This window comes from Ambystoma mexicanum, chromosome 9, assembly GCF_040938575.1.
Source record: "Ambystoma mexicanum isolate Mex_15411 chromosome 9, UKY_AmexF1_1, whole genome shotgun sequence".
In the NCBI taxonomy this organism is placed as follows: domain Eukaryota; kingdom Metazoa; phylum Chordata; class Amphibia; order Caudata; family Ambystomatidae; genus Ambystoma; species Ambystoma mexicanum.
Genome location: NC_090931.1, coordinates 1,258,165,331 through 1,258,190,099, shown reverse-complemented (window position 1 = coordinate 1,258,190,099; position 24,769 = coordinate 1,258,165,331). Strand labels below are relative to the sequence as shown.

General features: G+C 43.9%; 1 protein-coding gene across 2 annotated transcripts in view; it reads right to left on the bottom strand.

Annotated features, from left to right (window-relative positions):
- The window catches only part of DDX18 (DEAD-box helicase 18), a 199,173-nt gene that overhangs the window by 119,489 nt on the left and 54,915 nt on the right, over positions 1 to 24,769 (bottom strand). For both annotated transcript variants that reach the window (XM_069616589.1, XM_069616590.1), the window contains exons 5-7: positions 13,759 to 13,859; positions 5,042 to 5,241; positions 4,758 to 4,872 (exon numbers count right to left, since the gene is read on the bottom strand). In XM_069616589.1, coding sequence (XP_069472690.1) covers positions 4,758 to 4,872; positions 5,042 to 5,241; positions 13,759 to 13,859 — 416 coding nt within the window. The remainder of the gene's footprint in view (positions 1 to 4,757; positions 4,873 to 5,041; positions 5,242 to 13,758; positions 13,860 to 24,769) is intronic.

The window sequence follows — 24,769 nt, the reverse complement described above, 5'->3', positions numbered from 1 at the left end:
TGTGTGAAACTTTTGCAACTTGCAGGACTGATCAGCTTGTGACCCAACATCTGATTCTTCATTTCGCAAACTACTTCTGAGAACTTTTACAGACACTTTACCGTTTTACTTACCAGAACCGTTTTATCCTATCCAAGACTTTAGCCCATTGACTTTGGCCTAACCCATTACATTTTATTGACTCTTCTGGTGAACTCAAAGTATCTGCACTGTCTAAGAATACTTGTGAACTTTTTTTTGTGATGTTCAAACAACCCAGAGTGTATTTGGTTCTCCTAGGAGAAGGTATTTAAACCTTGGGAAATCTAAACAGACTTCCCTGTGTCACTGCACTGAGGATGTTGTGTGACAATGTAAAAGATGATGCCTATGGAGTTTGTCACACTCGACAACCAAAAGAAACAGTGTTCAAATCACATTAAAAATACGAGAGAGTGGGAAAAAAGGGTCTCACTCTTTCCCGGTAAAAAATTAAATTCCTAAAGTCCAGCAAAAGAGCTGGGTGTCGAAGGTAGAGAGGAATTTGCACATTTCTGAGAATTCTCCTTAACACCTGGCTGCTCAGTCACACTACCAACTTGTGTAGTACAGCCTATACCAAAAGAAGGGTTATCTAATACCAAGAGAACAGGGGTTGTGTAGTCTCCCACGGTATCTAGTGTTTCCATCGAAAAGGTGTCCAACAAAACCTTTTCCACAGAAACCTATCCATCGAAAATATATACACCGAATGCATATATGTGATGGGTAAAGGGTTAATGTTTGTTGGGGTGGGTTTTTAAGGGTAAAAAAACCAGGGGGTTAGTGGACCCCCCCCAAAAAAAGAATGCATTGTTTTCCATGAATTACCTTTGGGTTTCACCCTAAATTAACAGGGCGATCCAGGCGTGGACCCCTTGCTCACTTTTCTTAGAGGAGGCACAGCTTCACCTCACCGATGATGGCCAAGAAGGCCGAAACACGTGTATGGGGTTGCTGTTGGTACTCTTGTTCAGAGGATAATTGCCTAGTATTTCGGTGCTGGACTGCCCCTGGGCAGGACAAAGACTGATATGCAGGGAAATTTCTTCTCTGTGAAAGGGACAGTGAGCTAAAGACTTGGTAGAGTCTCTCCCAGGGGTTATTCGCCCAAGAACAGGTCACTGGGCTGTGTTCGTGCTGGTAGAGATTCCTAGACCCCCCCCTGTTTTAAATACTTTCGATGGTTGGGTTTTCGATGCAAAAACTTATTGGAAAGTTGTTTATGGAAAGACCATAAACTGTCTCCTACAGGGTTACTATATCAATTCTTGCCTAACAGACTAGGCCTTTGCGCAGAAGCTGTGATCCAGTTGTCCCCACTGGATCAGGGAGTAGGAGCATCACAGACAATTCCTTCTGCAGAGGCAGAGCTTCACCATCTGATTAGGCAGAGTGTCAAAGGATCCTGGCACAGAGCTTCAGTCATTCCTCGAGTGCAGGTACGATGTTTCCAGCAGTAGACAAGGTAATGTGGTCTGCTTGTATCCCCCTGAGGAGGAAATGGTGAACAATTCACTCAATCACCCAACAACTACAGATATCTGTTCAGTTCTTTCCAGCCATTGGTTGACTATCCCTCCAAACAATTATGCACTCAGGAATGGCTATTACACAAAGGAAGTGAATCTGCACTAGACTAGAACGGCATCTGTCAGTTGTTAGGCAGAGTTTGTATGCAGTACCCTTTAGGACCACTACACAATGACTATTGGTGTAAGCAAACCAAATTTTGGTAGAAGTCTGTACTACGCAGTTTTGGTAGCAGGGCTGAGCAGCCAGGCTTACCTAAAGAGGGGAATGTGAGCTGTAATGATGTTAGACAGAGGACTACAATCACAGGTGTTCAAATAGACTTGCACTCAAGGTTTCTTGGTTAAACGCTTATTAATTTATTTAACAGTTATAAAAAATTCAGTAGAAGGAGGCAATCAAATAATCATACAAAAATACACTTCAGTACTGTACACTCTTAGGAAACGTTAAGTAAAATGGAAGGGTTATCAGAACATAAAAGACTACAATTATTCTTAGACAGTGCAAACACTTCAGTTCACCAGAAGACTAAATATAATTCAATAGGTTAGGGCAAAAAATGGGCTAAAGTCTTGGATAGGATAAAGCAGTTCTGGTAAGTGAAAGTTAAAGTCTCTGCAAAAGTTCTCAGAAGTAGTTTGTAAAAAGAAGAATCATAGGTTGGGTCACAAGCCGATTAGGCCTGCATGTTGCAAAAGATTCAAGCACTTCCACGGCGAGATGCAAGTACACAGCTGATGACTTCATTTCCTTGCAGTTCCTGCAGATCTTACTGTTCCTGGGCCTCAGTCATGGGGACAAGAGGGAGGACGGAGGGGCTCCTGCACTGTACTGGGACTGGTAAAAAATCTGGCAAAACTTCAATTCTGGTGGCTGCAAGTCAAGCATATAAACTGATGTCCCTCTCCCTGGTTCTATGGCTTCCTGCAGCACTCTGAGGAAATTCAACCAGCTCTGAGATAAGGCATCCAGGTGGCTTACCGATTGGTCCCGCCAACTCAAAGGTCGTCCTTGAAGGGGCTTCTCTGTCGATGTGAACTTGGCGATTCGGACCTGCAGAAGGGTTTCACCGGGCAAACCAACGGTCCAGGAGTTGCAACACCCGTCCTCTTCAAGCTCTTCTTCGGTTCCTTCGTTCAAGTTGTCAACTCTGCCTTACAAGTCGAGACTCGCCTTTCATTCATTTTTCTCCCATTCATTCCAGCCTCGCTGTCACTCACCCAGCAGGGTGGCTGTCCTTGCTGGATAGTCAGCCAGCCAATCACCACAGAGTGCATTTGGGTCTCCTAGGAGACCAAGCACAGGGAGTTTCGGGCACCTTCCCTCACTTCCTGCCTACCCCAGACACTCTGGAGCCAGAGGCAGGTTTCAGGTTTCACTCCTGAAGTCTCCCAAAGGTGAAATGAACAAAAACCAAACCTGGTTTAGCGCGCAGAGAAATACCTGAGAAGGACCTTTCCAAAAAAAAAGAAATTGTGAAAAAAGAAGACCAGGACCTGTTTTAACAAAGGGGTCTCAGACGCCATCTTGAAAAATATGACTCCTGCGATTTAACGTTACCAGCGCTCGCGGTCTGGTAAAATCATGGTAGTTTGTTGTAAAACCACTGTCACCAGCCATTCTGAGAGGAAAGGGTAGCATTATTATCTAGACATAGGGTGATACTAAGTAACCCCTCCAGCATTCTATTGTAAGATATGGTGTGCTGGGTCTAGGAATTTAAAAGACTGGCAAAGTCAATTTCACTTTACTTACTCTGGGAAACAGTAGTTTATCCCAGAGGAGGTAGTTCAACCTTGGAAAAGCCAGAAAGGCTTCCCTGTGTCACTGCACTGAGGGTGCTGCGAGACACAAATGAACAAGATGATGCCTATGGAGTCGGTTAGACTCCAAAACCAAAGAAAACACAAGGGTAAAACACATCTCAAAATACATGAGTGGGAAAAAGGGTCACACTCTCCAGGTAAAAAAATAAATAAATCAAATCCTCCAAATCCTGCAAGGTTGCTAGGGGTCCGCAAGGTGAACGGAATTAGCACATTTTTTGAGAATTCTCCCTAACACTAGTCAGAACTGGTTTCAGGGGGACAGACACAGGATAGTCATGGGAGACCATGACATCTTTGAGACAAGGACAATCTCCATTATGCGAAATAGAGTGGGGCAAAATGGAGCCAGCCAGGTCAAATGGATTCCACCATGTGCAACCATATTATACAGGTGAAAAGGCCACCACTAGCCTAGCCAGATGACTATCGAAGAGGCAACATGCTCTGGGATATCCCAGACTTAGGAGTCATAAGGACTCTTAGAACAGAGAACACAAGAAGTCACTTTGGCCTGGTTGGGAAGACAAAAGGAGTCAAAACCCAATGAATCTAGCAAGAAGGAGGGGAACCTCCAAATTAGACGAAAAAAATAAATAAAATTGCCTTCTGCCCTGTATACACTGGAAAAATGCCAGTTGCACAAAATCGTGTTGGAATCCTGTTTAATGGACAGTTTCTGAAATCATTAAAATGTATAGTTAACACAAGCACTGCTGTGCAATGCTCCAGCATTGAGAAAGGATGTGCAGCTGTGGGGGAGGGTCAGGAGCATGCCACCGGGAGGTCCCAAGTGGGACGTGTACATACACCTGCAACCAACCAATTTTGCCATTTCTACTGCTACCCAACGTGCTGTAGTCCTGCACTGCGACTTAGTGTTGTGCTTCGACAGCTAGCAAAACAGATCACCAGAAGTGGATAATACAGACTACATACCTTTTGAGATGACCATTTCAGAAATCCATATGGGAAAACACCTTTGGTCATGTTGCTAAATTAATCTGGACGCAATCTTTGCAGACGTATTTGGGAACACAGGGCACCATTAATGGAGATGACATTTCTTTATATGACTAGCATTTGTGACCGTTCTCTGCATCCTTTGCCATGTTAAACAATTTGATATGTTCATGTAGAATATTTTAAAAGAATTAGGAATATACTGTAGACAAGGCAATACATAACGCATGGCCTTCTACATTGACCCACACATGCGCATACATACACAAAAAACGCTAGAGAAAGATCTACTGTATGCATAATCTATAGTACAATGTATATATGCATTTTTATAAATGTTTATGTTCATAATGGGAAGTGCTTCATTTTAATTGTATGAACATGAGGGCATATTAGATCAACCGATTCACTCACTTGGCAGAAGTTTTATTATCTGTTTCATTTCTTCTTCAAAGCCAACTTCCAAGATTCGATCAGCTTCATCAATTACTAGGCACTGTAGGTTTTTGTACATAAAACCTGGTGTGTTCTATACAATTTTCCATTGACAAAAGAAAAAAAGAAAAAACTTTAAGTAGACAGCAACTTTAATCTGCAAAAAAAAAAAAAGCCCAACAACTAAATAGTATATGCTCCAAGCCATTTGGTATAAAAGTAGGCACTTTACAATCAACACATAATAAATTAAAAAATAGCACCTGCAAATGATCCAACAACCTGCCAGGGGTTGCCACAACAATATTGACCCCATTTGCAAGTTTCTGTGCCTCCGCAGATCTGTTACTTCCTCCCATTACCAAACCATATGTGTGAACATGGTGGGTCATCAACTCTTTTAAAACACCATAGGTCTGCATTGCAAGCTCTCTCGTGGGAGAGAGAATGAGGACTCCAGTACCTGAAAGGAACAACATACTCTGATTAAGAATAAATTACTCTAAACCAAAACAGCTGGTGTTCCCTGTTAAGTGCACCAGGGCTTTAACTTACAAGTATGCTAGTAACACAGCTATGATCAGTCACCATGAAACAGCACACCCACCCATTGTGTGATTGATATGCGACATGCCAATTAATACTCCAATAAAGTCTAGATACATTTTTTTAAAAAAAAATATTGAACAATGGTTTCGAGCATTTTTTAGAACCTACTCACACTGGAGTACATATGCCTGGCAAAAGAATGGGTCGTTTTATGGGCACTGTCCCACCCCTGGAAACTTGCTTGCATCCTGCAAGCTCTGCTGGGACCTAGTCAACCTGCTGCTGCCATCTCTCACCATGACGAAAGGTCTGCAGGAACCCGGAGTCTGACCATGCTGCTCATGATGGCCTGCTGACCTTGCCCAGGGTCATGACAATGTCAGATCCCATCCGCATTTGTAGGGGTCCTCCTGTACTGCTGGAACTGAAATCGAGACATCTATGCTATGCCATAAGCATGACGTAACTGTCGCTGGAAACTCAAAACCACAGCTCGTGAAACTCCCGAAGTCAAACCTACAGTGAGCCACGTTGAGCCTATTAGGCAAAGTTTGTATGTAATACCCTCTGGGAACACTACAAACAACTGATTACAGGTATAGGAAACACAACCTTTGGTATAAGCTTGTCCTACACAGTTTCGTTAGCGTGTTCAGCAGCCAGGCTGATCTCAAAAGGGCTCAATGTGAGCTGTAGTGGAGTTACAGAGATTTATAGTTACAAGTATTCAAATAAACTCTTACAATCAAGGTTTCTTGAATACACAATTATTAATTTATTTAAAAGTCAGTTAGAATAAGCCTTCTTCAGAAGGTAACAATAGAATAGTAACACTCAATAACACTTCATGAAATACACACTCTTAATAGCTCTAAATTAGTAGATACCTTTTGGGATGGCCCACAGACACTACCTACACCCTCAGGTGACTTCAATTTCTAGGGTGCTGGGGGCATTAATGTATCACTGTTGCATTTAGGATCATAAAGTAACAAGTCAAAGGAAAACATTATTTAAAACAAGAGACCACAAATATCACGCAGACAAAAACTTTCAGATCCTCCAATAAGAGTCATTCAGTGGAAGACGCTAAGCCAAAGTCAATAGGCAAAAGTCTATGTAAGCTAAAGCGCTTTGTAGGAAAGTAGAAAGTCTGTGCACAATGTTTTTAGAAGTCTTTGGAGAAAATTAGAATCAAATGTAGGGCCACAAGCTGATTAGACTTGCGAGTAGTGGAAGATGCAAGCAACTCTACAGTGAGAGGTAAGTTCTCTCAGCCTTTTTTATAGTACCTTTAAAATGAAGAAAAGATGCAGTAGATGACTGGTTCCTGTGCAGCTCTGTAGATCTCACTACTCCTGGGCCTCAGTCGTGGGGACAAGAGGGAGGATGTCGGGGGACTCCTGAAATGCACTGGGACAGTCAAAACATGCAACTGGCAAACTGCACTTTCAGTGGCTGTTCAATGGTTCAGCTCCTCGAATCTAAAGCAAATAGCAACACTGCAGTTCCTGGCTGTCGAGATGGAATTTCCTTGCTTCTAGGGTTCTGCACTCTGTTGAGGGGGCTCAGGCAGTCCTACTTCCTAGGAGTCTGGAGGATCTTCCTGGAGGTCTAGGCCAGCTTAAAAGAAACGCACATAATCTGGTGTTCCTCTCCCTGGCTATACGATTTCCAGCAGCAACTCTGGAAATTCTACCAGCTCCGAGATGGTTGTCCAGGTGGCTTACTTTGGAGTTGATTGGTCCCACCAACTCAAGGGGAGAAGTCGTCCTTGCAGGGGCTTCTCCATCGATGCAAACTTGGCATATCGGCACTGCAGCAGGGCTTCACCAGGCAAACCAATGGTCCAGGATTTGCGGTCGACTCGGCCTTCCAAGCCAAAAGACTTGCCTTTTATTCAGTTATCTCCCATTCATTCCAGCCTAGCTGTCAGTGGCTGTCCTTGCCGGACAGTCAGCCAGCCAATCATTACAGAGTGCATTTGGGTCTCCTAGGAGACCAAGCACAGGGAGTTTCGGGCACCTCCCTCATTTCCTTCCTACCGCAGGCACCCTGGAGCCAGAGGCGGGTTTCATTCATGAATCCCGCCAAAGGCAAAACAATGGGACCAAACCTGGTTTGGCACGCAGAGTAAATCTCAAGGACCTTTCCACAAAGAAATGGCAAAAAAAGAAGACTGGGGCCATTTTTACACAAATGCCACCCTTGGGTGGTTTCCATGCAAGGTCTCTTAGGACTGGAAGACTTATTAGACTGCGGGATAGAACCATTTTCAAGAGATAATTTCTTCATTTCAAGAGCATGATGCATTTCCATTTCTCAGAGTTTGATTTCTTGATGTTTACTTTCAATTTGCATTTGGAGCCTTTTGAACTCTAACTCAAGTCTAATTTCTTCCAAGAGAGACATTCTGGACTCAGTACTGGACCTGGTAGGGTCCCTGTGGCTAAAGGTTGAGGCCTAAGAGCTTTTTGAGGTTCAGAGGGGCTAACATCCTGAGACGCCTCCAACTCCCCAACATTAGAGTTAAACTGAATCATTATTATCCTCATTTTCCACATTTGCTGAAGGAGTAGGTGTAACAGACCCACTTCTCAGACTTTGATAATTCAACAATCTTTCAATCAATGAATTTTTCTTTGCTTTAACAGGGAGATTCCTGACTTTACACATTTCCTTCAGTTGATCTACTGTTAAAATGATCAGGGCCTCCCGTCTGAAGTTATCCATATCAGGCATGATAAAATTGCTTTTCGAGTGGTGCTTAGCATTGAAGGTTATTATTTTAACAAAAGTAAAGCAGAAAGCTCAATGTAACAACTATACAATTTATCCTCACCACTTGACACCAGTGTTAGGCAGAATTGCATGCAGCGCCGTCTGAGACCACCACACATAATTAGGACTCCAGGTGTAAGCAAAACCAACCTTTGGTACAAGTCTGTACTACACAGTTTTTGGTAGCAGGGCTGAGCAGTGAGGGAATGTGAGCTGTACACAGAGGTGTACAATCACAAGTATTCAAATAAACTCTTACTCTCAAGGTTTCTTGGTAAAACACGTATGACTTTATTTCGCAGTCGGTTATAAAACATTCACTAGAAGGAGGCAATTAAATATTATACACCAATATACTTCAGTACTAAGCTACAAGTTTGAGGCATTTAGATTACTTTAAAGTAGGAGCAAAAAGGCATAGGTTATTAGAATATCACAAAGAACGTTCAAGAACGTTCTTTGCGCCTTGAAACACTTGAAACGCTTGTGTATAGGCGCGTTACAAATGCCATATCATATCATATCAAAGGTATTCTTAGACAGTGCAGATACTGAGTTCACCAGAAGAGTCAATATAATTCAATAGGTTAGGCCAAAGTCAATGGGCTAAAGTCTTGTATAGGATAAAACGGTTCTGGTGAGTAAAACGGTAGAGTCTCTGTAAAAGTTCTCGGAAGTAGTTTGCAAAATGAAGAATCATTTGCTGGGTCACTAGCTGGTCAGGCCTGAAAGCTGCAAAAGTTTCACACTTTCGCAGTGAAAGTTAGGTTCTCTCGATCAAGTTTTCACAGTACCTTATAATGAAGAAAAAGATGCAGCTGAAGACTTCTGTTCCTGGCAGTTCCTGCATATCTCGCTGTTCCTGAGCCTCAGTCGTGGGAACAAGAGGGAGGACGTTGGGGGACTACTGCACTGCGACTGGTCAAAAATCTGGCAAAGGCAATACTTGGTTCCGGTAGCTGTCTTTAAGCACACAAACTGGTGTCCTTCTCCCTGGATATTCGGTTTCCTGCAGCACTCTGAGGAAAATACAACCATCTCCTAGAATGGTGTCCAGGCGGCTTACGAGTTGATTGGTCCCACCAACTCAAAAGGAAGAAGTCGTCCTTGAAGGGCTTCTCGGTCGAGATGAACTTGGCAATTCTGACCTGCAGCAGGGCTTCAACAGGCAAACCATCGGTCCAGGAGTTGCAGAAGCCATCCTCTTCCAGCTTGTCTTCGGTTCTTTCGTTCCAGTGGTCGACTCTGCCTTCCAAGCCAAGAGACTTTTATTCAGTTCTCTCCCATTTATTCCAGCCTAGCTGTCACTACCCAGCAGGGTGGCTGTCCTTGCTGGATAGTCAGTCAGCCAGCCAATCACGCCAGAGTGCATTTGGGTCTTTTAGGAGACTAAGCACAGGGAGTTTCAGGCACCTCCTTCCTGCCCCCCCCCAAACACTCAGGCACCAGAGGCGGTCTTCAGTCTTGAAGTCCGCCAAAGTCGTAGGAACAAAGGGACCAAACCGCGCAGAGAAACTCTAGAAGGACCTTTCCAAAAAGAAACAGTGAAAGAAGGCTGGGGCTCGGAAGCCATCTTGATAAACATGGCTCCCGCGATTATTCGTTGTAAAACCACTGCCACCAGCTATTTTGATAGGAAAGGGTAGCATTTGACTGCTACTTGAGTTTCAAGACATAGGGGACACTAAGTAACCCATCCAGCGCTCTATTGTACGATAGGGTGTGCTGGGTCTAGGAATCTGGAAAGACCAGTAGTCAATTTCACTTTACTTTCTCTGGGAAACAGTAGTTTATCCCAGAGAAGGTAGTATTTTAAACCTTGGGACAGCCTGAAATGCTTCCCTGTGTCACTGCACTGAGGGTGCTGTGTAACACAAATGAAAAGATGATGCATATAGAGTAGTCTAAAACGCCATAATCAAAAACCCCAGAGTAAAACCCATCAAAGTACATAATGTGGGAAAAAAGGCTCTCACTCTCCAGGTAAAAAAATAAATCAAGTCCTCAAAATCCTGCAACGTTGCTGGGGGTCTCTAAGGTGAAGGGAATTAGCATCATAAGCATTCTCCCCAACAGTGGCACGCCTGGTTTCAGCACTTGGTAAACAGCACCACTGCGGATCTTGGATACCGGTTGGGCTTCCTTCACTCCGTCCTGGGCTCTGGCTCTGGTCGTCCTGCTTCTTGAGGGTCCTCGTGAGACACCAGGAGCTTTAGGCCAGATTTCAGACGTTGCCCTGGACTAGATTTCTCGACCCCTGGCAATTGGTTCTTGGAGCAGCGAAGCAGTACAGCCAGTCGGGGGAAGATGGTACAGGGGAGTTCGTCTCAGGGTTAGTTGGTCCCACTAACCCAAGGGAAGAAGTCATCCCTTCCGGAGCTTCTCTGTCGAATTGAAAAAGGCTCATTAGCACAGCAGCAGTGCTTTACCGGGCGGTTCAAAGATCCAGGAGGATGCAACAAGCTTCGCTCAGGGTTTCTTCGTTGGGCATTTCTCCCAGTGGTCGACTCTGCCACTAGTCCCAAAACCCTCGCCTTTTAAGCAGGCTGTGCATCAATAGCAGGGTGGCTGTCCTGAAAGGGGGAGTTTCAGGAACCTCCATCACATCCTGCCCTTCCAGACACACTGGAGCCAGAGGCGAGCTTCAGGGCTCAAGCCTGCCAAAGGCAAAACGAACAAAGGACTCAAACCTGGCTCAACGCACAGAGCAAAACCCAAGACAAACCTCACAAACAGAAAATGGTGAAAAAACAAGACCAGGCCATTTTGACAAAATGGTCGCCCATATTATGATGTACTGCAGCGGAGGATTCTGTCTGCGGTAGAAAAGCACTATGATAGGAAAAATAAACCACTGCTACCAGAAGTAGTGAGAGTAAGATAATAAAATGTTACAAGAGAACGTAGGTTAAGGGGCTAGTAGGTAACCCCTCCCACCCTCAGCAGTCCACATAAGATGGTGTGTGCTGGAACTGCAAAGAATAGGTAAGTAAAGTGAATTTCACTTTACTCAGACACTCCAGCTCATAGCGATCCCGCAAAATGCTGTGAAAACTGCCGTTTTGTGCAAAAACAGCACCTTTTAAAAAAAATGTTTTTAAAGTAATCTGCAAAAATTACGGTTGAAAAATAAATACTCAGGGTGCCAGGGTCTCAACTTTTTTTTTTATACAGTAAATTAAATGAAATGCGCTAAAACATCTCAGCACTTGCGCCCCAAAAAAGTGCAGCCCAATCCACAAGGGACACATGAATGGGCACATTTTATATGTGCGCCCATTCAGATGGCCTTTTTCACCTTGTTGATCAAATAAAGTGGCGTTTCTGCCAATTTAAAAGCGCATCCCTCATTTCCAAGCAAGATGCACTTTTAAATGTGCACAAATTGTAGGCAATCCTACGCGCACGGGATGTGGGGCTGCCACTGCATGACAGGGTCTTTCCTGACCCTGCATTTCTTTCAAGGTATGAACCGCTGCTGTGTCGCTTGCATTTCTGTTCCTCAAACAGGATAAAAATGCATTTTTTGGGTCGCATTTTACAGTGGCAGGCCCCTGGAGGGCCTGTCCCTGTGAAAGGCGCTGGGACTTGCAGAACACTGTCGGGAGAGCGATTCTATTCAAGGTACTGCCCATTTTGATGACAAAAAAAAAACTATTGAACGAATGGTACGATTTGACCTATTTCGTCCAGTACTTCGATATTATAAATACAGAACATGTGTTGCGGAGGTCACCCGCTCCCCATGTTCAGTATTTTTGGTCTAGGGTGGTTGCAGAAGTGTTTTCCCATTTGTTCTCAAAATTGGAGGCGGGGACAAAAAAAAAAAGGGTCCCTGAGTAGTCGGATCCGACCCGCGTTAGAGGGACGGATCTGGCACCGCAGGGTTGCAGAGGAAGCAGCAGCGACCAAGCTGTTAAGTAGGAGAGGGGGTGGTGGAGAAAGGTACATTTTGGGTTGTTTGGCTCAAGTGCAAATCAATTCGCAGCGAAATTGACTACGGTCAATTCCGCCGCAAATAATTACACTTCGGTCAAACAACCCAGAACACCCTTCCAGGCAGCTGGCCAGTGCACAATTTGCGCTACAGCTCAAGCCTGTGGAAATGCGCCGTCACCTTTGAGAATAAGGTCACCTGCTCATTTCCAAAAATGGGTAGTCTAAAAATAGCATATCCTCCTTTCCTTTTTTAAATTCTGGGTCAAAATCTACATTTAAAGAAAATAAAAAAAATGGTTACACTATGAGAGAGAGGGAGGGAGGGAGGGAGAGTGATGGGTGAGATATGAAGTGATGGGCAAGAAAGCAGAGGGAGAGCAGTGGGTCAGAGGAGGAAGCGGTGCACAAGAGAGCAGAGGAAGCAGTGATGCAGTGGACCAGAAATCAGAGCGAGCAGAGGTACAGAAAGTAGAGGGAGCGTGTGGTCAGTGAGCCAAAAAGCAGAGAGGAAACAGTTGGCCAGAAAGAGGCAGTGAGCTGCAGAATGGGGAAAAAGGATGAGGGAAGAGTGCGATCGAATGGGAGAAAGGATGCAAGATGCAGAAGCAGCACAAAAGAATGAAGTACTGTATATTGCGGGAGGAATTGTAGAGTGTAAGGTGTTGGGAGTATGATTTGGAGTGTGACAGGGGTTGGGCAGCGCAAATTGTGACTTGACAGTGTGACGTAGCACGCAAGTATTTGTATGACAGAGTGAGAGGTTAAGGAATGCAAGTTGTGATGGGGAGTTCCTGCAATGTGTCAATCTTACACCCTCCAGTTAATACAAAATGCCCCGCAAAAATGCTGCAATAAATAAAGGGTTGTGCCGCAAAATGTGTCATTTCATGCTGCAAAATCCTGGAAGGTCTGTTTACTTTTCTTGGGAACAGTAGTTCACACAAGAAAAGATATTTAAACCTTTGGGGAAATCTAAGGGATTTCTCTGTGACACTGCACTGAAGGTGCTGTGTGTCACCATACAAAGAGTAGATGCCTATGGAGTTTGTCAGACTCCAAAAACAGATGAAACAATCCAAATCGGGTCAAAACACACGAGTGAGAAAAAGGTCACTCACTCCAGGGTTAAAATTACAGTCCTAAAGTCCGGCAAAAGAACTGGGGGTCTCCAAGGATGAAGGGAATTAGCACAGAAATGAGAATTCTCCCTAACAGGCGGCTGTCCGTGCACTTCACACGATCCAATCAGCAGGCGCGTCAGATGTCTGTGGACCAATCAGAGGTCGGTCTGCTAACCAAACCCAGAAATCACGAATTTATTTTTACCCACTTGTTGGTAGTTTTAAAAAAAAAATAATAATACTGCCCGGATTTTCACAATACGGGCCCTGTAATATATGTGTACATACCATTTGTAGACCTACTTGAAAGAACTTGCTCTTGATAACCATGCTTCACACCAAACCTACCTCCTTCCAAGTCTAGACTTGCCTGCTCAGCCACTTTACCATTGAGAGGTGCGTCAGACTTAAGAGTAAACTAGTTGCATCTTTAAATTAGCTTCTCTAAACCTTCGCCACAGTGTGTTCTGAAAAACTTTAGTGGGCGAGTTAATCCTCCCGGGCAACAACTAAAAAGGGATCAAGTTCATACCATGCTCATTTTAGGCTTTAACATATGTTAAAAACTTTTATTGCAACAAAACAAATACCGTTTCTGGGCATGAATTTTAATTTGTAGACCAGTTCAATTGCAGGTATCAAGAAGGCCAACGTTTTACCACTTCCTGTGCGTGCAGCTGCCAGAACATCCCTGTAAATTAGACAAAAATAATTCATCCTTTTAATTGAAGTACAGAGAAAATACACATTTGTACATAAGACTACTTTGAACACTAACATACAATGAGTTGCAGTGAGGCTACTATTCCTACATCCACAAGACATGGCCTTTTTAAAGAATGTTTCTTGCTCTTAAATAGGTCTGCTTTTAGCACAAGGCCTAAAGAATACCAAGAGAAAATGGGTAGGTTTATTTTAGGGTAATCAGCATGCGGACACTGCTTATATGCAAATAGTATGGTTGCCTAGTATATGTGTTGCCTCGAATGTTTCGGTACACCAAGCTCAAAAGCGGAGAGCCGGCACAAAATATTTACTACTGCTACGTAAGAAATTGTAGAGTCCAACTGCTGTGGGACTTTACAGGACGATGTATCTCTTGGTATTAGACAACCCACCTTTTAATATAGGCCTGTACTAAACAAGGTGGCAGAGTGACTGAGCAGCCAGGCTCATCTTAAGGGGGGTAATTTGAGCTGTTAAATGAAATTAGTCAATACAGGTATCCAAGTAAACTCTTACACACTTAAAGTTAAGCAGCAAATAGTAACATTGAATCAAAGGTTAGGATTCAGTTCAGCAAGAAGAATAAAGTAGGGGAATAAACTTTTCTTATGCTAAACATGTTCCAGCACACTGAGTGACGTCATATGAGGACAGTATTAGCGCTCATTTGTGACTTCCATTACAATATTGAGTTTCAAGGAGGGAAAAGTTAAAAAGTTAGCTCAGAACATACTTGGTAAGTAGTAAAACATTTGGATTCTCTTAGGCGGATGTAGGCAGTCTTCTCCCACAAAAACCTGTGAGGGAACAAGCACTGCCAAATCCAATAGGTTCAGAAGGGGAGTCTTTTGGGAGCCAGGACAGCCACAGTCAATGAGCCAATTCTAAGTTCTAATGCCCTCATCTTAATAAAAAAAAAAAAGTATTTCAGTAGAAAAATCACAGAAGCACAAGAGGAGCTGAAGAAGCACAAGCTGGGAGGCTAGTGCTGGTGAGTTGAGGTCCAACTCAAAAGGGTTTAAAATAGGAAGCTCTACAAATAGCAAAAGGTAGATGGACCCCAACCCCCACAGTACCTGAGAAATGGATCCAGCTGGATGCCTTCCTGTTGCAGTGTAGCAGACCCTCGTTCCTGGTCCTTGGTCATGATGAAGAAAAGGAGGACATCTGGCGGACTACTGTGGCAGAACTCTGTAGAGGGACTCTGCAGCAATGGAATCTGCTGGATTCAGTTATGGTTATGGCTTCTTTTTCTCGACGCCAAAGAAGAACAAACCGCTCTATTTGGAAGTTACTTGATCCCTCGGTCCTGGACTCTGGATGAAGATTTCCCGCTTCTGTAGGGTCCTCTGGAGGGGTTAGGTAAGATTTGCACAGAACTGGTCAATCTTCCTGACCTGGGTCAACCCCATAACTTTTTGCTTTACTAGTGGGCTATTTTTCCATAATACCTCAGTGAGTGGGAACCTTTTTCTGCACTCACATAATCTAACTCTTTTTATGGGTGTCATTTTTAGGACTCTCCATAATGTCTTTTTAAAGTTACCCTCTTTAACAACTTATTGGCAATTAGTACCTGTTGCTGGGTTGCCCTAGAGGCTCCCCTTTTAACTTTCTTTTGCTAAACCTTGGGTGAACTACAGTTCCCAGGGGTAGAAAGGATCTTTGGATCCCTTTTACATTTTGTTAAGTGAAACCAGCACATCCCACCTTATGTGGAGGGCAAGGGAGATACAATGTATCCACTTTCACACTAAAAGTAACAATTCTCTTAGTGACAAGCTTACCTTCAATGGCTGGTGGCAGGGATACCTTGTATTAATTTGGTGCACCTTTACCGTGGGCTGAGTCCAGAGTTGCAGTAAAGGGGCCCAAGGATGTCAATTTTACCAAAATGGATATGTCTTCTTTTTTCGCCATTTTAGTGTTTGTCGTTTCTTGTTCCTTTCCCCGACATAGAGGGCAGGAATTTCCTTTGTGTGATTTTTATCTTCAGCGGCAGTCCACTGTACTCCCCCGCCAAGGCTCCAGTCTGTCTGTGGGAGCAGGAAGTGAGGGAGGAGTCCAAAACTCCCCAGCCCTTTGTCTTACGCCTTGGTTGAATTGGGACAAATCCCAGTGAGGGGATGGCTGTCCCAATTGGACAACCAGACCGCCCCTTTGTGTAAAATGCAGGGAGATAATGCAGAGGTTGTGTTGCAATTCCTGATAAATACTGCGAACCAGGAAGCTGAAAAAAAGTCGACCACTGGAACCGAAACCAAAGAGCAAGATGAAGGAAACGTGGGTGAAATGATTTCCAGCGGCCGCAGAGCCTGCTGTGTAACCTGAACCTGCTGCAGCCCTTCCTTCCAATCGACCTGGGGACTCGGAAAATGACGGCCGAGAGCCTGGTGAGACCCACTAGACTCGAGAGCTGCATTTTGAGCCCTCCCACGCATTGGCTACAGACCCTGAAGTTCTCCTGCTGCAAAATCTTCAATGGTGAGGTACTGTGTTGGGTTTGGTATGCATTTCCCTTAAGCCGGTTAGGATTGCTGTGGGTTGTTTTCTGTGATGGGGAGGCCTCTCATCCAATGCACAGTCCCACTGCTAGAATCCTGCTAGGGTGTCTTCTGCGAATCCCCTGGACCCTCTTCTAACCCTAGAAGTGAAGTGCTCGCCTGTTTGCCCAGTTTTCCTAAGGAACTCTGACTTTTGCTACTAAAGAACCTATTCTGACACTGCCTGTTGGTCACTAGTCCAAGTGACTCCCTTCTGCCACTGAGATAACCCATGCTCCAAGAACAAGGGATTGGGACTTTTGCCTAGAAAAGAAAATAAGTGTTTAAAAGTTACTTACTTGTAAAGAGGTGGTTGGTAACTAATTCTGAAACAGTTACAAAAGTTCTTACTTTCTTGAATGTGTGGCGCACTATTCTTAAATGGTGAACTGCTTTTCTTCCTTAGCAACTGTTTTGCTGGTCTAATAGAATGTAGATGTGAAGGTATTTTACTCTCCTGTGATTAGGTTGTGCCTCTTCTCAAAGGAGTGTTGGTTTCGCCAGATTATTCCTGCAGGGTAATTGTATGAGTGTCCTGCAAATGTTGGTATCACCAGTTTAGTCCTGTTAGGATAATTGTAAAGTGTCCCCCAACTGGGTCTTGCTTCCCCCGACTTGCTGCTAGCCTGTCCAGAATAAGTCTACATTAGGTTGTTGCCTACCTAGAATAACTGAGTTATTCAGTAAAGTGTGACATTGGGTTTTACTTCCCCGTTCATTGTGAGGTTAAAAAATTATGTGGGTTTTACTTGCCTTGTGTTAGCTGTGTGCCATCCAAAAATAAAATTACAAGAGTTACTGTTTACCTCAATCTGAGGCTCCCTGATTTCAAAAGCACCTGTAATTGTATATTACATCCTTCGGTGTTACTCACCTAAACTGTTATCACAAAAGTAGTTATAGGTTACTATTGCACCTAGAATAAGTGCTCCACTATTCACCAAGAGTATATTGTCCAGTTGACTGATTAAGTGATTTGTACGGTGCATAATTATACAACTGGAAGGGTCTACTGCCCTGGCATTACTGAATGCAATTGGAAAAAAAGTAACCATTGGTTTTTGCTCCCCAAGAATAGGCTTGACCTATACTGAATGTGTATGAAAAGGTGTCGACTTCCCTAGAACTACTGTTAGGTATTTCAAATAAGGTCTATACTTGGGTCTGTGTACTTTCAAGTATAGTGTTGTGTTTTTATACTGTGATTTCATAGAATGTTTTAGTGCTTAATTACCACTAGATTTATCTTGGCCTACTTGTATTTAAATAAATCCTTTATTTTTACAATACAAAGTGTTCCAGTGTTTAATTTGATCATTTGAATCACAATTTAATTTGTACTGACTCTACAGCCCTCTCTCCCTCCTAAGAAAAGCCTGGCTGCTCTGTCTACACTACCATAAACTCAGGTGGTACAGCCTTATAGTGGAGTCTTGTACTGCCTCAGTTGAATGGTTTTACTAAGCCCTTAGATGGACTTGAGAAAAAATGTCCTACAGGATGCCCATAAAGTTTTGGCTGGATTCGCACTTCCGAAGACAATGCACTCTATGATGGTCAGTGGTCCCCGGGCATTGGGATTCTGCAGCCTTGGAAAGTCGCAGCAAGTCGGGGATTGCATCAAAATGAAGCTTGTTGCAAGGTTAGTTGGTCCCACCAATCCAAAGGAGGAAGTTGTCCCTTGCAGATCTTCCCAGTCGCAACGAAAACGGGGTCAGCACAACAGCAGGGCTTCAACCAGGCTCTTTGCAGTCCAGGAGGGTGCTGCTTGCGTCTCTTCACATCTTCGTCAGATGTCCTCAAGTGTCCCAAAAACCTCACCTTTTAAGCAAGTTCCTATTCATTCACAGCCTTAGGACTGTCAATCACCCAGCAGAGGGATGTCCTCTCGGCCAGCCAGCCAACCAACCAACCAGAACTGGTTTCACTCAGGCACACCTAGAGACAAACGACAGGGAAGATCCTCCCTCACTTCCTGCCTTTCCAGACACACTGGAGCCTGGACGAAGGGATGAAGCCTGCCAAAGGCAAAATATACAAAGGACTCAAACCTGGTTCCAACAACAGTAAAACCACAAAAGGAACCAACAAGAAATGGTGAAAAAAGGAAGATGGGGGCCATTTTGGAAAAATTGTCACCTCTGGGTGCTGTCCTGCAGCTGAGAAATCACTCTGCAGAAGGTAGTTGGGCAAGATAGTACGTAGTAACCCTGTCAGAGACTACACCAGCCTTGAGCTCCTGGGATTAGTTAATCCCAACCTTTGGTATAGGCCTGTACTACACAAGTTGGTAGTGTGACTGAGCAGCAGACTTCTTAAGAGGGGTCAATGTGAGCTGTAGGGTTGCAACATTGACAAGTATCCAAATAGCACTTAAGGTTTCTTGATTAAATAATTATTTATTCATTAAAAGGTCAGTTCTAAATAAGCTTTCTTTAGAAGGGAGCACTTAGCAACAATAATATACTCAAAATACACTAATTCAGTTCAATACAGTAAGTAGATACCCTTTTGGGATGTGTTAGGCAATGTTTGTATGCAGTACCCTCTGGGAACACTACAAACAACTATGACTACAGGTATAGGCAACCCAACCTTTGGTATAAGCTTGTACTACACAGTTTTGGTAGCGTGTTGAGCAGCCAGGCTCATCAAGAGAGGTAAATGTGAGCTGTAGTGGAGTTACAAAGATTCACAGTTACAGGCATTCAAATAAACTTATATTCAAGGTTTCTTGCATAAACAATTATCAATTTATTTAGTTTATCAGTCAGTTACAAAGCCTTCTTTATAAGGGAGCAATATACTAGTAACACACAAATACACTTCAATACTGTACACTTCAAGTTTCTGAACCAGTTAAGACCCTTTTGGGATGACCCCTACACCCACAGGTGACTTAAATAACTAGGGTGCTGGCGACCTTAATACATTACTGTTAGCATTCAGAATACTTTTAGAAATTGGTAAAAGGCAAAGGTTATTAGAACAAGAGATCACAAATATTCTTAAGTAGGCAAACACTTTTAGTCATACATTTCAATAGGCTAAGCCAAAGTCAATGGGCAAAAGTCTTGTATAGGATGAAGCACTTCTGTAGTAAATGGAAATGTCTTTGCACAAGGTATTCAGAGTCTGATTGTTAGGGATAATTCTCATTCTATGGCTAATTTCCCTTACCTAGTGAATCCCTCAGCAGCTTTGCTGAATTTCTGGAGTTTATTTTTTCAACCCGGTAAGAGTGAGCTTTTCCCCACTCTTACCTGTGTTTTGCCATGTGTATTTCAACTGTTTTTGTGATTGTGGACTCTGGAGTACACCACTCCAAGAGACCCACTCTGTGTGTTGCACAGCACCCTCAATGCAGTGACACAGGGTTGCCTTTTCGACTTGCTACCGACTCCATTTTCTGGGGCTGAGTACTATCCCAGTACACCCCATCTTATTGGAGTATTGGAAAGGGTTAATTCATAGCCCTTTTTATCTATGTATCCTGGAGTGTTCATTGCTCCCTTAACATTAAGACTTGGCTAGTGGCAGTGGTATCTACCCTAATTTTCCTACCGCAATTATATTACATAACGTGGTAATGTTTTAAGCTATTTTAGTAGCCTCGAACTTTAAACCTGCTTGCCCAAATACTTTTTATTTCAGCTCCGGTTGGGTTTAATCGCCATTCCTTTTTGTTAACATCCTTCTTGGGTCTTTCTTTGCACGGCAAACCAGGTTTGCCTCCTTTGGCGTCTGGGTGTCTATGTGGGCTGAATGTGAGGGAGGGCTGTAGTCACCCCCTGCACAGGGTTTCCTTGGAAACCCAATACGCACTTTGTGTCTATTGGCTGAGGTGGTTGTCCGGCCCGGACAAACCCCCTGCTGTGTGATTGACAGCCAGGCTGTGTGAATGGGGGATTTTGGCATAAAAGGCAGGACTCTTGGGCTAGAAGGCAGAGTCGCCACTGGAACTGCAAGGAACCGAAGAGAAGCGGAGAAGAGGAGGATGGCTGCTGCAACCCCGAGTCCCGGTAAAGCCCTGCTGCAGTCCTGAGCTATCTACCCTTCAACGACAAGAGCATATCCAGTCCGGAGTCTTCTTCCCTTGAGCCTGGTGGGATCAACCAGCTCATCCTTTCTTCAGTCAGAGAATCCTCTCCTGGGTCGAAATCACTGCTGTGCGGTAGTGGTCCGGATAGCCATCAGAAGAGCCCTCTTCTGATTTAAAGGAGTGCACCTTTTATTCATTGTTGCCTTTTTCGCTGTTGCTGGCCTCATCCCTGGGTAGTGCAGATCGCTCCAGATGTCATCCATGTCCCCACGACTGAAGCCGCAGGAACTGTGAGTCTGCAGGAACTACCAGGAACAACTGGCGTGGCACCAGCTTTCTTCAACGGAATAAGGTACTGAGCACATTTGGTCGTTCTCTCCGTCTGACCATCCGGAATCGGGGTGAACCCTTTTCCTCCGCGAAGGCTTGTCCTTTCTTCCCTCTTATAACTTTTCCTTCCATCTGACAATATCCAAGTACTCTTGGCATCTCGAATCTCGAACTGTTCAACGTGTGATCCTCGGCAACTGAGCATCTGCTCCATAGACACTGGCGCAGGGCCTATTGACTTTTATCTGGATCTTTGAACGAGTCCGCTGATCCTATTGCCTTGACAAAAGTATTGCCTGTGATTTTATCCCCTTTTCCCTTGTTTGAAATTCTGGAGTACAAAGTGTGTTTTAACTTAGTGAGCATTTCTATCCGCGGGTACGTACACGTTAGTATCGCAACGTGTACGTACGGCCCTACATCGATTCTTCCTCTTCAAAAACTTGTAAAAACATTGTGCAAAGACTTTTCTTACTTACCTGCAAAGTAGTATTTCAGCTCATATAGATTTCTGTCCATTGTCTTTGGCTTAGCCTGTTCCACTGAACAACTTGGTGGGGGATCCAAAAGTATTTGTCTGGTTGAGAATATTTGTGGTCTCTTGTATATTCTAATAACCTTAACCAACTCCTAAGCTTTTCTAAATGCAACAGTGATACATTAATGTCCCCAGAACCGTAGCTATTGAAGTCACCTGAAGGTGTAGGTTGTGTATGTGGGCCATCCCAAAAGGGTACTTACTGAGTTAGAAACTTTAGAGTGTATTTGTGTGCTTTTGTATATTGCCCCCCTTCTGAAGAAGGCTTACTCTGACTGAAATTAATGATTTTTTGTTTTTATCAAGAAACCTTGTGTGCAAGAGTTTATTTGAATACTTGTCACTGTGAAATCGCTAACTCACCTACAGCTCACATTGACCCCTCTTGAGATTAGCCTGGCTGCTCAACACACTACCAACCTGTGTACTACCGACTTGTACCAAAGATGGCCCCGCTAACAGAAGAAATCATCTTCGAGTCATCTCCATTGCATGCATCTTGAAATGTAGCATTTTATGAATATAAGTTGTGATTCCTCTGGAGTTTGAATGACATGAAGAGGCATTATCTTTGCAAGGTCTAAATTGCTACTACATGGAGGTTCCTCTACCACATGCAAGTGGATTTTTGTAACATCTAGTTTTTCTCCCTCACTCCTCTAACCTTTCTAGGTGATTACAACCAAGTGAGTGTTAGAAATCATTTTGTGATCAAAGTTGAAGTATGTCACAATAACCAAATCTGTAACATTTAGTCTAGTACAGAATAGACCAAATCATTTGTAAACTGCTAAAGAGATGTTTAAGACAAACCAGCACACGGATCACCACTAAATGGATTACTTGCCAAACCAATACAGACCCCACAAACTAATCAGCAATATGCCAAGCTTCTCCATATTTGTTGTTACGACAGAAGGGGTTTTGTTGTCCGATTTTATGGGAAACCTAAGCCTTTTGCTTTTTCCTGCTTGTTTTCTTGGCTCTTTGGCCATATTTTTGTGATGGCAGTTGTGGGAATTGCAGAAACATACATTTGGGAGGTTGAGTATTAGGGATATTTTTCCACAGCGCTAAGGGATGTAAAACCCATCTAACCTAATGCAACTCAAAGATAGACCAGCCCGGGGTAGGCTGGCAATGAGGTACAAAAAGACCCAATAGTTACCCCAGGAAATCTACTACACAATACATGACAAATGACAGGAGTTCAAATAAGCAGTTTGGGCTAAACAAACCAATATGCTTAAAAACAGTAAAGAGAGGGACCATTCTCAGTTGGAAGCTAAATCTATGCCCTATACCTGGTGGTAAGCACAGTAAACAGAAGGCTATTGAGTGCAAGCTAAAAAGGGGAACCTAGACAGCGATAAACATGTACAGTGTAATAACAGGATCCACAAATACATAGACAACTACAATATCCCCAAACTTCGGGATGTCTTCAGTTTAACAATGTCATACCTAAATACACTCCAGGAAATTAACGGGTACAGATTTACCAGCATTTATGCAAAGTAGCTTAACAGTTCCATAGGGTGGAGGGTAATGTAACGTTTTAAAAATACACAATCAGTTGTAGCAGGTACAGTTCTAGTCTTGACACATTCCTGCCGCTGGTAGAATTGCTGAACGTAGCCCAATGAGTACTAGCCCCCCCCAAACAGATTAAATGTAATGCGCGAAACCCTCATTTTAGCCCCTTATCCCCTCCTAAGCCATGCAAACCCCATCATGCTCAACTGGGCAGACCCTGCAGCCATCCCATTACATTCTATTCAGCACATTGCCTGATCATTCACAAACTTCAGGATAAACGAGCCATGGTGGCAAAATCGCGGCTCCAAAAAGCTTTCCATTGGAGGTACTGGATAACAGTTTCTCCAACTTCCAACTCTGCAAGTGTAACCTCACTGTTAGAAACCTTTATCCAAAAAGCAAAGGAGTAGGCAGAAACCCACACCAGAAAAATTGGGCCACACCAGAACCAACCCACCCACCCACCCCCTGGTATACACAAGGCGCTCTGTGGAGCTCTGTAAAATCTCTAGCACAAGGACTATAAACCACAGGACCTTCTATACCCTCATGACCTTACATAACAGCAGACCCAGATATCTGAAACACTGGCTACTTATTACACCACCACCATTATGGCTGCCTCCAAAAGGAGCAGAGCCGTTTCTGCAGCAGTCAAATACTGTTCGAACCACACACAAGACCCAACAGTGAAAGAATCCCAGGAGAAGCGGGAGGCCATCAAAACTTACTTTATCAATACATATTCCCATTCAGGCTACACCGTGTCCAACATCCTTTAACCCCCCCACCCCCATGGGCCATTCAACCATGAACAGACTTCTCTGCCCTCTTGCCATTGCCAGAGGACCGCTCACACATGCTTCATTCTTAAAACTGACCTCTTACAGACATCCGCCCAGTCACCTTCTTTAAAAAAACCTCCCTTACTAGTTCGGATAGCCATCACCTCCCTTAGGTAGGTTACCAGATGTTTTAAGGCTTTCACGTCCACTCCTGAAAAAAAAGCCTCGACACAGGAGACCTCGCAAACTACCAATCGATCAAGAGTCTCCAGTTTATCGGCTCCTTTTGATCAGCAAAGTCATCCATGTTGCACCCCAAACGAATGCAGCACTGAAAAAGTGATCATCCAGTTATCAATAAAGGGGACTCATGCCTGCTAGTACGCCGAGGCATATCAGCGGTGTTCGACACAGTCAGCCATCACATACTACTCACCCTCCTAGCTCACAGAATGGGCTTCCAGGCACAGATCTGAAATGGTTCACATCCTGTGTAGCCGTCACCAGGTTGTCCCGGTTGGCTCCCTCTGGTCCCAATGCCGCCCTGTCACCTGTGGAGTCAGAGTTCCATCCTCCCCGCCAGCCCCCCGTCCCTGCCCCCCCGATTAACCTTTAATCTCTATGGAACTGCTGTGCTCACTCCTAGGTGGCCCAAACATGCTAGATAAGTAGCACATGATACACAATTGTACCTAAAAGGTTGAGGGCCCAAAGGATATTGTTCACCTTCGCTCATGTCTTGCAACCATTCAAAAGTGAATGAAAAATGCCCGATCGGAACCTAGACAGGCTTGAAAAGAGGAGACTAGGACAGTCCTTCTCGTACTATGTTTTGGTCCTATTGAACTTCATTCCGTTGGCAACCTAGACTGCTTCAAGTCCCCTTAGAAAGAACAGAAGACCCTGGACCTTGGTGTATAACCTAGAGTCCAGATATATTGTGCACACCACCCATCTGTATATATTGGACTGTGATAACTATTACTAATGTTTACTTGATGACTTCTAAAACGCTTGCTATCCATTTTTTGTTCCATGAACTGTACGACACTGAGTTAGATCTGCACTATAAACCTAACAAATAATACTACCACCACA